Genomic DNA, 13,038 nt, shown 5'->3' with positions numbered 1-13,038 from the left:
CTTCCTAATTATGCATGTTCATCCAAGTATATTTCAGAGACAGTGGTTGATATTAGCACATGCTTATGGTGACTTTTAGTTTCTAACCTTTAAGCTGTGATGGTTGTTTGGGTAATAGAAAGCAGGTGACAGTGCACTGAAGTTTTGCTGGACAGGTGATTTACATAGAAGTGATTAGATTGAATTGAAGTGCAACCTAGCTGTGTGCATATGCCCAAGGGAACTGGAGAACTGCAAGGCTCTTCTACTAATCCCATACCTTAAATAGCATCACTTACCTGGCTCCATTCTAGTTTGCACTAGTTTATGTTTTGCTACCATCACCACTGTTGTCAGTCTCTCTGTTTTCTTAGATTAAACAATGCTTGTTTATCCAGTGAATTCATTTTCTCTTACCACTTAATTTGGCACAAATGCATAATGTGGTCTTCCTGTTTTCTCTCTCATTTTGAACAGGTGTTGCTACCACACCAAATACAGTTGCTTAAGCATCTTTCTTATACTGAAATATCAACGTAGTGATGAATAATCAGAAATGAGTCATCTTGAAAATTAAGCAGCATTTTTATTTTGATTATTCTGTCAAGGCTAGGTAGACTAAACAGTTAGAAGAAATGCTTTCTGTCAGTTAATTCCAGGTAAAAATATCACAATCATTCCTACAAGTATATATATATATATATATTTTTTTTTACTCTACAAGTAAGCAACCTTTATTACAAGAAGAGTTACACTTCTAAGCCATCTGGACTGGAGGATTCTCAGCTATATTACTGTGAAGTTTTAGAACTTCATGAAAGGAACTTGGAGCGGTTTCTCTGTTGCACGCTTCAGGGCCAGTGCATAAGTATAAACCCTGGCATCCACTGCAATATGCTCTTCTGCTACTAGTTCTGAGGGGCAAGGGAAAAGAAGAAAAAGAAAGTATGAGATGCAGTTACAACTTTCCACAAACTCCTACGTCCATTACTAAAGTGGTGAATGGGATTATTCATGCGAACATCTCAGGCTACCAGTAATTCTGTCGTAGGGTCAAGTCTCCTGCAGCTTTTTGTTTAAGATATAGACTTGTGAAGAGCTATGAGAAGAGATGCTAATGGTTACTTGTTACTTGAAGCTCAAATTAGTGCATTTAATGTCAGAAAGCTCTTACCATCGATTCTTTGCAGTAAGTCGTTCTTTGGAAGTGAAATAACTTCCACAAATTCTAGGCGAGAAGAAGAAAATGTTAAACACCTCTAAAGCAGTGAAGAGGATGTCTATCTTAGTGTCCTACTTACAACCTATAGGAGGAAAAAAAACTAGCTTAATGCTCATCACCATCTAAAAGCTGTGGACCTCTATGTATCATAAAAAGTCTCAGTTCCTGAGGGAAGGCAGTGACTGGGATCATGAACAGGTTTGTCAGAAATAAACAGGAAAAAACTGGCAGCTGTGGAAGGTGAGAACCTTTCTAAAAGGAGACTTTCTCTTGAGAATGGAAAATCGGTCAAATTGGAACCTTGTCTGGCTGAACTGGCACAGGAAGGGACTTTAGATGCATTTGAAGACCACAACAGCAGTTTCTAGAGAAAAAAGGTTTGCTACGGGAGAATATGTTAGCTTACACCTGCCTGGCCTGTATGAATTAGTTGCCTTTCAAGGTCTGAGTTACAGCTGTTGAGGATTCAGTTTGTATTTCTTGAGATAATAGTGCCTCTGTTGTAATATTTGAATACAACTGAAGTGATAATAGTCACAGGAATTTTCACATCTATGCCATAGACAGTCTTGTGCATGCTTGATTTGGGTCAAGAGATAAACCAAGCCCCAAAAACCCACAGTTTTAACTGACATTTTCTAAGTAAAACATACAAACACACTTGACCTTCCTGTTACCAGGAGCACAGCTATGTGACATACCTCCATCATCTGTAAAAAACAAACAAAAGAAACAACACAAGGGTTTTGAAATACATTTACAGCTAAGAAGCATTCTGTTACCTGACTGTGTATGACATCATAGTTACTTCCAGGGTCAAGCCACAACTAAGGAGAATCTTTTGGCATTCATTAAAGTTTAGCATCTAAATTTCTTGCTGTGAATAAGCTGATACTTTAGATTACTTTAGATTTAACATCTAGGCATCCCCTGTGAATTTAGCAAATAAACATGGGTCTGCTTCTCTATGCTGCAGGGTATGATTTAAAGACTTTATTTACGGAGTCTAAATCATGAAGGATGGAAGAGAAAAATACGGTGGTGGGAGTAGTTCCATTAAACATGTTCTGTTATCTTCTAAGAGTTTCCATCTAAATGGCACAGAACTCACCAAGCTTTTGCTTAGGTCTTGTATTGGCGGCATCATCTCCATTAATGGTAACGCTCACGATGTGTGTTGTGCTGTTTGACACACCTGGGTCCAAGCAGAGTGCTGCAAAAAAGCAAACAGACATCTGTTTTTCAAAAGCAGAGGCCAGGCATCTCACCATTTTGCAAAATAACTTCCATCCGAATCACAAGTTTTATGTAAAGGATTGTCGTTAATAGCAATGTTTTTCCCTGTAAAGGTCAACCTTTAGTCCTGTACATTTACAGGAGCTTAGCAGCTGATTCATCAAGTACCAAAGTCTCATTGGTACAGCCATAGGATACAACTCTCTGTTCATTTCTGTAGTTTTCTGTGTAGTTTTTTTTTTCCTTTGGTTTAGAGTGTTTTGTATCATCCATCAGAGAGAATTAGCTTTGGGATAGAAAGAAAAAAAGAAAAGCACAGACCTGGAGTACATTCAACAACTTCCCCTTTGTAGCCAGTTTCTTCCTCCAGCTCTCTCAATGCAGCACTTTCTGCAGTCTCATTTTCCTCAATGAGGCCTGTGAGATAAATAATAACACAAGAACAATTTAACAGTTAGCACTTACCCACAGTATCCATTATTCTGAGATCAAATCCAGCTTCACAAATGAGGTGAAATGTCCTCATTACCCTACTTTTACATAGGAAGAAACTGAGGCATTAGGAAGGATTCAAATTCCTGGACACATCGTTGCTGCTGCTCATGTCTTCAACTGTCAACAGTATTGTGCTATCTTCCCATAAGATGGTATTAATATTCTCATGAGGGAAAGAAGACGAGGTGCTATGGCTCTTACAGGTAAGAGGTGAGGAGGGAAATGCAATATTCTCTTACCAAACTCGTGCACAATGCCTTCAGTCTCCTAAAATGAACTGCATTCCCTTTGTATGCTTCGCTATTAAATAGTGCTGAAAAGCACACTGAGCTACAGACCACCATGGAATTCTGGTCAGACCACTTAATAAAGATTGAAACTCCTAGCACATCTAAACACAGTTAGCTGTCAGTGCTATGCGACTGAATGTTTCCATCACTTACCTGCAGGAAACTCCAAGCAGTAGCCATTAATTGGAGGCCTGAACTGTTTCACTAGGACAATACAGTCATAGTGGAGAGTTCTCTGTAGTACAGCTATTACTGCCACACCTAGGAGCAGTGACAGAAGATGTAAGCACGTATTACTTGAGTACAACAAAGTGAGCATTTAGTGCTAGATCCAGGAATGAAGCTAAGGACACTAGCACTAGCATCAGGCTGGCAAACATTTAGATCACTGCTCTGTTATCCTGAATTATAAATTTAAACTCTTTATACCATGCACGATGAGGCAGAAAAGCCCAAAATGGGATCCTCAGAATTCCTCAGCCAACTAGAGGGAAGTGTACTAAGCAAGACTGAGCCTTAGCCCCCCCAGTAGCTTGGGAGGCACTGTCTCACCTGCAGACACTGTCTGGAAACCACCAGATGGAAGCCCTTCCTACACTCCTTCCATGTCTGACTTATGTCAATCTTTTGCCTCAAGAGTACTGTATGCAAAGCTCCTACAGCAAACCCAATTCATGAGTCTGTGAGCTGACGTGCACCAGGACATCCATCACATTTTTGCAATTTACATCAGGTGAATACAGCGATCTTGGGAAAACACTCCTAGCAGCAAGATTCTGGTTGCTGAGCTCTTCAGTCAGTATTTCAGGAGTGCACACTTGCTCAGAGCTATGGCTTATCCTGCAAGCCCTACTGAGCTGTCTTTTTATTCACATACTGGCTCTCATGCTGCACTGTGAGTTTATCAGAACTGTCACAAGAAAAGATGCTAACAAACAAACGTCATCACAGTCTTACCATCAGCTGAAACACTCTTTTTCTTGCCAACACGCTTTACAGTTTCCCAAGTTCTGTTCAGCATAGAGAAAACAACAAATAGATTAAAAATATCCACATTTTATAAATTGTCTTCTATCCTTGCAGTTGTAATCAGAAAGCAAAACATGCCATTGTTCAGTGAGGCCCAGCAGGAAAGCAGCTGGCTGTAGGTAACCCCTGTCGTGTTTCAGCCATGTAAGATGTCTGTGGTCGAATTTTGTCTTGCATACACAAATGAGAGAGAAAATAGATACCTGGTCACTAAACATAATGGAAAGACACAAATGATTGTCACAGAACAAATCATAAAAAAGTGATCCTGGAAAAGTGCAAGATGGAGCAATTTATGTATTTAACATGCCAGATTTTGTTAGTTTTGAAAAAAGACCACGTTCATTCTTTTATCTTGCTTTTATGCAATTTATAATGTAACTGTGAACTCACAGCTCACTTACTTGAACAAGAGAAGCACACAGGAAAGAAAGACAAACTTTTCTCTTAAAATAAGCAATGGAATGAGGAAACTCCAAAAAGCCATCAGCTATAAAAATCCTTTCACAAAAGCTCCAGTCTTTGCTATTTCTTAAAAGGATACTTTGCTGATAAATGGGGAGGCACTGGAGAAAGGAATCAAGATGGAATGTAATACATTAAGGGGTGGTAAAATAAAGCTTGTCACGTCTAGGTAAATATGGCATAACTAAAGCATACAAAAGAACTGGACAAGTATGATAACATACAAGAAAACAGTAACTTTTCAGTAGTATGGAAGGTCCTGCACCATCAGCAGTGAAAATGAGATCCCAGAAATGCCAAAGGACAGATTCACTGATAATCTCTGTCTATCTGCACTGCTACAACTTGCTTCTGTACAGCATCTGGATAAGGAACTGGAAATGCAAGGTAAATGAAGGTCTAACGAGCCCCAAAAGATTCAGGAGCCAAATATGATCCCATATGCTAGCATGCCTGCTAGAGAAGGACTTTTTTCTCTGAACAGGATGAACTATAAAGGAACTGCACAATAAATAGAATGTCATGTGTTGGGTAATAGGTTTGTAGGGTTCATATTCTGGCTGTCCCACAGAACTGGGAACGTTACAGGAATCTGAAGAGGATCCAGAAAGACGATTACCTGGTTTTACCAAAGGCATCAGTGTAAGTTGTTTCCTCAAGCTTCAACCATTTTCTTTCTACGATTACCTAAAAATAAAGTATTCTTTTAAAAATAAATTATAAGATTAATCTCAAAGATACTTGGGTTTAGAGAGAGAATTATTATTGTATTTCTTTTGGAAATAAAATCTTAACAATTTCCTGTAACTGCTGGGAAAAAGCATTTATGCCAAGTTCTTGAATTGGAATAGAAAATAAGCCTAGTATCTTCCTTTAACTTTTATAACCACGTTTCAGTGAACTCTTATTGTGTAATTAGAAACATTGCACATAGCAATGGAGGATGTATTCGCAAGGGGAAGAGAAGTTCTGGAAAATAAAATAAAAAAAAACAACAAAAACCCCACAACATTAAATTGTAGCAAAGGATTAAGACCCAGAGGCTGTTCATGTGATAGGCACGTTACCACCCTCTAGTGTAGGACAAAGAGCAAACAGGACACGTGGAGCCGTGTGGATCATGAACCTAAATTGAGAGAGAGGTTCATCAACCAAAAGAATACCTAGAAGTGAAATGTAGTACATGATGCAGCTCTTATCTGAAAGACAAAGAGATGAAAATCGTTTCCTGTTGGCTGTCCATATACTTCAGTTAAACAAACAATAAAGCCAAATATTTTGTAATAATGAATTTTATTTTATAATTTATTTTGTTAAACACTGCAGAAAACACAAAGAACTATTGGTCACGGCCACATATTGCTGAAGCACTCAGCAGAACTGGCAGATCACCAGTTACTATTTGCTAAGCAGAAAGGGGAAAATAGCTGAAATCAGATTCTGGAGTCTGACAGGAGAAAGAAAGAACTGGCTGTAAGAAATCAGACAAGCTCCAAAAAGACAACTGAAGGAAAAAAATGTAGATTTTATGTATACAAAGCAGTGTCAAAGTGTTGTATTTTTAATCAGCTACTCTTTAAGCACAACTTTTGTCCTCTGCTGTCATGGAGAAATAATTAAAAAGTACTATAGGACATGCAGCATAAATGTTTACATGGTAAGTGTTCTACAATCCCCTGAAGTGAGGTAAAGTCCTTCCTGCTGACTGTCTTTAGGGTGAGAAATCTGAAAGCTGACAGGTGTCTCTAGAAGAAAAATAAAGTTTCATTGTCACCCAAACTGTTGGGTGCACAAATAAAACCTTTTAGAAGCTGGCCTACAAGCATAACTCTTGCTTTGCAAAATTTTCTATCTGGGGCCTAATGGGACTTTCCAGGGTGTGTTCTATGAGCTATACTCAGTTTTAAAATAAGCTGTATTTGTTGCTTCACCTATTACTTTGATGGGCAAAGAATATCATCTTTTGCTCACAGACTGTAGCTTCCCAGAAGCAGGTGGAAGATCAGCAGCTGCTTTCATGCAAGAAGATACTCTGACATCAAACCATTTAGATGCTGAAGAGTACAGAAACACTTCAAGTATAAGAGTGACTGGCAAATGCATGGTAAACATTCTCCTCAAGAAAGCCCAGAAAATTACTAGAAAAGATAAATCATTTTGAATATGTAAGACCTCATAACAAACTTCTGAAGGACTCTGAAGTATGAAATATTATGAAGGAAAAGAGGTATGAACTTAAAAAAAAAATAGGGCATAAAATTAATATGTGACCTGAAACAAAGCATGTTGTAAGGTCTAACAAAAATTGGTAATAAAAGGTGAAAATGCTCCAATAAGCACACAGAAATACCTCTGAATTCCTTTCTGAGGACCTAATATTTCCTGATTCTGTAAAGGTAAGGTGCAAGTACAGCATTTTCAGAACATCCTACTATCTCCTTATCAGCATCCTTAGAAAAGCAATCATCTCAATTCAAATCCTTCCAGAAAGTCTGAAAAAAAGGTATAGTTGTAAATCTTAAGGCAACTCTCTGTGGCTCATCTTAGAGGAACAGATAACAAGGCTCATTTTCCCAATCCACCCATTGCTACAATCTAGCAGAGGTACCAGCCTTATTTCTTAACACTGAAAACAGCCTGAACAGACAATACAGGAAACAACTTTAAATCAGAAAAAAAAAAACAAAAAAAAACCAGAAGCTTGAAAATACCTGGACACTCTTCGACCTTCAGGAAGATGTACTTCCTCTGAACAGACTGTACAAAACTTTAGCATCTATCACAGTTCTTATTCTGCACTCACAAATATTTTGATCAGTCTCAAGTAACTGTTATTTAGCAATACAATGTGTCAAAACCAAACATGTTGTACCTCTTCTTTAAGGACGAATTGCTTAGCAGTTTTTGGAACTTCTGTGGATGTCTCAGCTGCCATTTTCAGGAATGTCAGGCTTTTCCCCTCCTGTGCAAAGTCCAGTCTACTATAAAACAAAGTCAATATTTGCTTTCAGAGTAAAGTTAAAAGGTTCATTTCTGCATTCTAAATTAACAAATGAAACTTGCTAGAGAAAGTTAGCAACATGTGATAGCATGTGCAGTTCACATTTTCAGCTCCACCTGACTGATTCAAAGGAAGTTTGGATCAAAGCCCTGACTTACGTGGTTGGTAATAGTCCTATCAACTACAGAGTAACTGCACTGACTGAAGATACCTGCCTTAACTGTTCAAAGTTCAGACACACATAAAGTGGATCTATTTTAGCTGAATTGTTTCATTCTGCTCAGAGATGTGCTCTGTCAATCATTGAGTCGTACAGTGGTTGAGTTGGAACAGACCTTAAAGACTGTCCAGTTCCAACCCCTCTGCCATGGATTGAGTGCCTCCCACCAGCTCAGGCTGCCCAGAGCCCCATCCAACCTGGCCTTGAGCATCTCCAGGGTTGGGGCATCCACAGCAACCCCCTCCCTCTCCCTGCTGGCTACCCCTCTTTTGATACAGCCCAGGATACAGTTGGCCTTGCGGGCTGTACCAGAACCCCAAGTCCTTCTCTGCAGGGCTGCTCTCAGTGAGTTCTTCTCCCTGTCTGTACTCATATCTGGAACTGCCCCAATTGAAGTAGAACACTCTCTTGTGGCCTTGAACCTCATCAGGTTCTTGTGGGCCTCTTTTCAAGTTTGTCCAGATCCCTCTGGATGGCATCCCTTCCTTCTATTTTGTGAACCACCCCATTCAGCTTGGTGTCAGCAAATTTTCTGAGAATACATTCAAACCCACTATCTATATAATTGACAAGGATGTTTAAGAGCATCTGTCCCAAAATATACCTGTGCTGGACACCACTCGTCACCGACCTCCACCTGGACATAGAGCCATTGACCACGACCCTCTGGCTACAACAATCCAACCAATTCTTTACTCACTGTATTAACCACCAAGCAAACCCATCTCTCTCCATCACCGAGGTAAGGATGTTTTGTAGGACCTTATCAAAATCCTAGCACAAGTCCAGGTAAATGACATCAGTTGCTCTTACTTTGTCCACTGATGCCATCACTCCATCTTAGAAGGCCACCAGATCACCTCCTCATCTTGCATGAGCCTTAACATAACTTCCAGGAGGATCCGCTCTGTGATCTTCCTATGCACAGGGTGAGGCTCAGAGGCTCACTGGCATGAATTTTCCTTTCTCCCTCTCTTAAAAAAATTGGAGTGTTGTTTCCCTTTTTCCAGTCACTGGGGACTTTACCTGAGTGTCATGACTTTTTGAATATGATGGAGAGTGGCTCAGCAACCACATCAGCCAGTTATTTCAGGACATTGAGCTGTATGTCATCAGGCCTCATAGGCTTGTACACATTCAGTCTCATCAGGGGGTCTTGAACTTGCTCTTCTCTTGCAGTGGGAGGGATTTTGCTCCCCCTGACCTCACCTGTGGGTTCGGAGACATGAAAGACATGGAAAGCCTGACTACCAGTGAAAACTGAGGCAAAGAACCATTGAGAACCTCAGCCTTCTTGCCCATTGTTATCAGCACCCCTTTCTCATTTAGCAGAGGGAGTACAGTCTCCTGGACCTTTCTCTTCTGACCAATGTACCTACAGAATCCCTTCTCATTACTTATCATATCCCTACCAGGCTCAGTTCCATCTGTGCCTTGGCTTTCCTGATCTCATCTCTACGTGTCTGGATGACATCTTTGCACTCTTCCCAGGCCACACATCCCTGCTTCCACTGCCTGTGTGTTTCCTCTTTATCCCTCAGTTTAACCAGCAGGTCCCTGTTCAGCCATGCTGGCCTGCTGCCTCTCCTGCTTTATTTTATGTATTGGGGGATAGAGAGCTCCTGTGCTCTGGCTTTCTCAGACCTGATAACCTCCTCTTGATATCACAAATGTGGGCCCTTGACATATAGCAAACCTCTCTGAAGCGGTTGTCCAAGTGGCAAATGGGTGCCTTAGTGCCTCTCAGTGAGGAATCCTTTGTTACTAATGCCCTTTGCCTTTTTTGGTGGCACTGGTTCTAGTAATAGGTGCTTGGCTGGATCAACTTCATATGGTTGTCCTTTCCTGGCTCTTGACTGTTACCAGCACCCTCTGCTTTTTTTCAGTCCCAGAGCCTTCTATCTGTTCTGCTCCAAGCAGAAATGAGTCCAGTCTACCTCGTCTTGCTTGTTATTGCAGTCTATCTTCTCATAGATGGAAGCTGGCTTAGCTTCCTTCCCTTGCATGGACTTGAGACAGGGCTGTCAGTCACTGCACAGTCAATCTCCCTCAGATTCCTGGATACTATGCTGCTTGGTGATTTCCTCTCACAACCTGGCCACCTGCTCAAAAGAAAGCTAGGCACACTTGCACCCATGTCACAGCAACCCCACAGCCAAAGGTCTGGATGGCTCCTTTGTTCTTTGGGAGGTGTTTGGTGCATGCATTTGCCCGAGAAGGTTGTGGCCTGCAAGTCTGGGTTTCTGTTCATCTGTAAGACATTGATAAGCATGAATCTACATCAGCTTTCTCACATATAAGATTTGTATTTAATTCTTTAAAGTAGTGTGGAGGAGTAGATAGTACAAAATATTTCTCTTCATCAGCAGGACTAAAATGAATGTATATAAATCCATTTTCTCACCAAGTACACAGGGGAAGCTCTTCCTTAGGACTGTTGGATGCAGTACATCAGGGTGGTCGTTAAGGTTTCAAACTGCCTTTAGGTATCATACAGCTTGTAAAGGAACCCTGACTAATTAAATCCAATTCTGTCATTTCAAAAACATTACATAAACCTTTCTTAAAAAAAACAAAGCTTAAAACTATGTAGCTTTCCTATCCTACTACTATTATGAAAAGCTGTTCAATAACCTCACTTTCTTACAAGGTTTGTCTTATACTAGTTCACAGTTAGCTGTTACTCATTTGTTCTTAAGCCACAATGTATCAAGCCCTCCTCACTTAAGAGATGTGGCTGGACAATAACCATGTTACCTCGCTGTGACTCTTAACACACAACATCAAGGTTTCCACCAAACACATGCAAAATAAGCCCAGCAAACGGGCTCTAAGAGTTTCCTGGTCTACACAAGCAGCCAGCTAGGCCCTATGTGATGCCCTAAGTATCACATTACGTTTCAACAGTATATAAAAAAAATCACATCCCTAAATACAGAAAAAATAGATATCCAGTATTTGGAAAGAATTACTGCTCTTTCGATTGACAATATGAACCAGTCAAAAAGAGTACAGTGAACCATATCACTACTCTTTCAGCAGACTGAATAAGTCTTCCTCTTTTAGTCTCCTCTCAAAGGAAATCCCTATCCATTCTTCATCATAGTACTTCTACGTTGACTTGCCAGCATCATTGTATCACTCTCTCAAACATAAGATGACCACAGCTGTATCCAAAATCTCCCACCCTCCCCATGCAGCATTATTAATGCTTAGTATAACTGCATTAATACCAACTATATCAATTACAAATACATCCAAGGACCTTATCTCATGCCAGAAGCTCTTTTCAACACAGCTTGTTCTTCTCTGCAGTGGACAAATTCAGGAATAATTTGTGATTAAAATTACAAGAAGTTGTTGAAGATAGCTTCACTTATTTGAAATAGCACCAAAATCTAAAATAGGTGAAAATTAGACTCATCTGTACTAGATTATGTGGTGTTGATCTTTTCCACTAGTGGGTGCAATAACTCTACGTATGAGTGATATTTTAAAATATCACTAACAAAAATATTTATATGTATTTTCAAATCCAACTGAATATAGAATTGAGAGTTGAAATATCTCTTGGTTAAGTCTAAGGCTGTAATTCTGCTATCTCACATAAGCCAAGGGTGCCCTGGAAAAAGTGGCAGCACAGTTCTTTTTCATAAACATTTGTTGCAAGAGAAAATTGTATCTAAAGCTGCAGTGTCAATCCCTGTGTGAGGTTTCAGAACAGCTGCTGTCTCACAGCCCACAGACAGGAAGGTTCTCATAAAACTACCACTGCAGCAATTGAGTTAAAAATGTAATAATGCAGCTGGCACAGCAGCCGGGAACCTGATTACTTGATTTACGATCGGCAAAATTCAATATTTAATAGGTAGTAGTAAAAATTTAAGAATACATCGGAACGTTCACATTTACCAACCTGCTTAGCATGAATCAATAGTATTTGAACTACAGATTATAGAAGAAAAGTTTGGCCCACTTCTACCTTCTCTGATGACTTTGACAGTTAGTATTCCTGGTAAACTGGTAAAGCTGGTAAACTATACTGTTTGTTCCACTCACATCATGTGGGGCTCAAATTCAGACCTGAAAGAGTCATACTGTTATGAAACATATAACTTTACACTCGTTACTTGTTCCCTTACTGAGTGAGTGCCTTCCAAGCACCATCTTTTTGACATCAGTTTCTAAATTACCTTCACAAACGTTAAGATCTAAAACCAGCTGTGGTTTGCAAATCAGCTCACAGAGTAGCCAAGCTACTGGGGCCTATCCAATTCCCAGCAGATGGATTGATTCACAGAATCACAGAAGGGATGGAAGGGACCTCAAGGATCATGAATCTTCAACCCCCCTGCCACAGGCAGGGCCACCAACCTCCACATTCAATACTAGACCAGGCTGCCCAGGGCCCCATCCAACCTGGCCTTGAACACCTCCAGGGACAGGGCATCCACAACCTCTCTGGGCAGCTGTTCCAGCACCTCACCACTCTCATAGTAAAGAATTTCCCCTTGACATCCAACCTGAATCTCCCCTCCCTCAACTTAAAACTATTTCCCCTTGTCCTGCAGTTATCTACCCTTTCAAAGAGTTGACTCCCCTCCTGTTTATAGGCTCCCTTTAGGTACTGAAAGGCTGCAATGAGGTCACCCAGCAGCCTTCTCTTCTCCAGGCTGAACAAGCCCAGCTCCCTCAGCCTGTCTTTGTAGGGGAGGTGCTCCACCCTTCTGATTATCTTTGTGGCCCTCCTCTGGACCCTCTCCAACAGCTCCCTGTATTTCTTGTACTGGGGGCTCCAGACCTGGACACAGTACTCCAGATGGGGACTCTTAAGAGCAGAGTAGAGGGGAACAATCACCTCCCTGTCCCTGCTGGCCACCCCTCTTTTGATGGAGCCCAGGATACCATTTGCTTTTCAAGCCGCAAGGGCACACTGCTGGCTCACGTTAAGCTTTTCATCCATCAAGACCCCCAGGTCCTTCTCTGCAGGGCTGCTCTCAAGGACCACTCCTTCCAGTCTGTACGGATGCCTGGGATTCCTCTGGCCCAAGTATAAAATCTTGCACTTTGCTGTGTTGAACCTATCAGGTTCACCCGGGCC

The 13,038-nt window shown here is 40.8% G+C and overlaps 1 protein-coding gene across 3 annotated transcripts in view; it reads right to left on the bottom strand.

Annotated features, from left to right (window-relative positions):
* Positions 1-545: 545 nt before the first annotated feature.
* Positions 546-13,038, bottom strand: part of NUDT5 (nudix hydrolase 5) — a 14,330-nt gene continuing 1,837 nt past the window's right edge. Inside the window, exons 1-9 of one of the 3 annotated variants that reach the window (XM_010718738.3) lie at positions 7,589-7,697; positions 5,336-5,403; positions 4,180-4,232; positions 3,376-3,483; positions 2,759-2,854; positions 2,313-2,414; positions 1,868-1,911; positions 1,154-1,207; positions 546-893 (exon numbers count right to left, since the gene is read on the bottom strand). In XM_010718738.3, coding sequence (XP_010717040.1) covers positions 888-893; positions 1,154-1,207; positions 1,868-1,911; positions 2,313-2,414; positions 2,759-2,854; positions 3,376-3,483; positions 4,180-4,232; positions 5,336-5,403; positions 7,589-7,651 — 594 coding nt within the window. In that variant the 5' untranslated portion in view covers positions 7,652-7,697 and the 3' untranslated portion in view covers positions 546-887. Of the gene's footprint in view, positions 894-1,153; positions 1,208-1,854; positions 1,912-2,312; positions 2,415-2,758; positions 2,855-3,375; positions 3,484-4,179; positions 4,233-5,335; positions 5,404-7,588; positions 7,698-13,038 lie in introns of those variants that run through there. The other 2 variants (XM_010718669.2, XR_002118245.1) reach the window with 2 other exon arrangements.

Source organism: Meleagris gallopavo, chromosome 1, assembly GCF_000146605.3.
Source record: "Meleagris gallopavo isolate NT-WF06-2002-E0010 breed Aviagen turkey brand Nicholas breeding stock chromosome 1, Turkey_5.1, whole genome shotgun sequence".
Lineage (NCBI taxonomy): Eukaryota > Metazoa > Chordata > Aves > Galliformes > Phasianidae > Meleagris > Meleagris gallopavo.
This window is presented reverse-complemented; position numbering and strand designations above follow the sequence as displayed.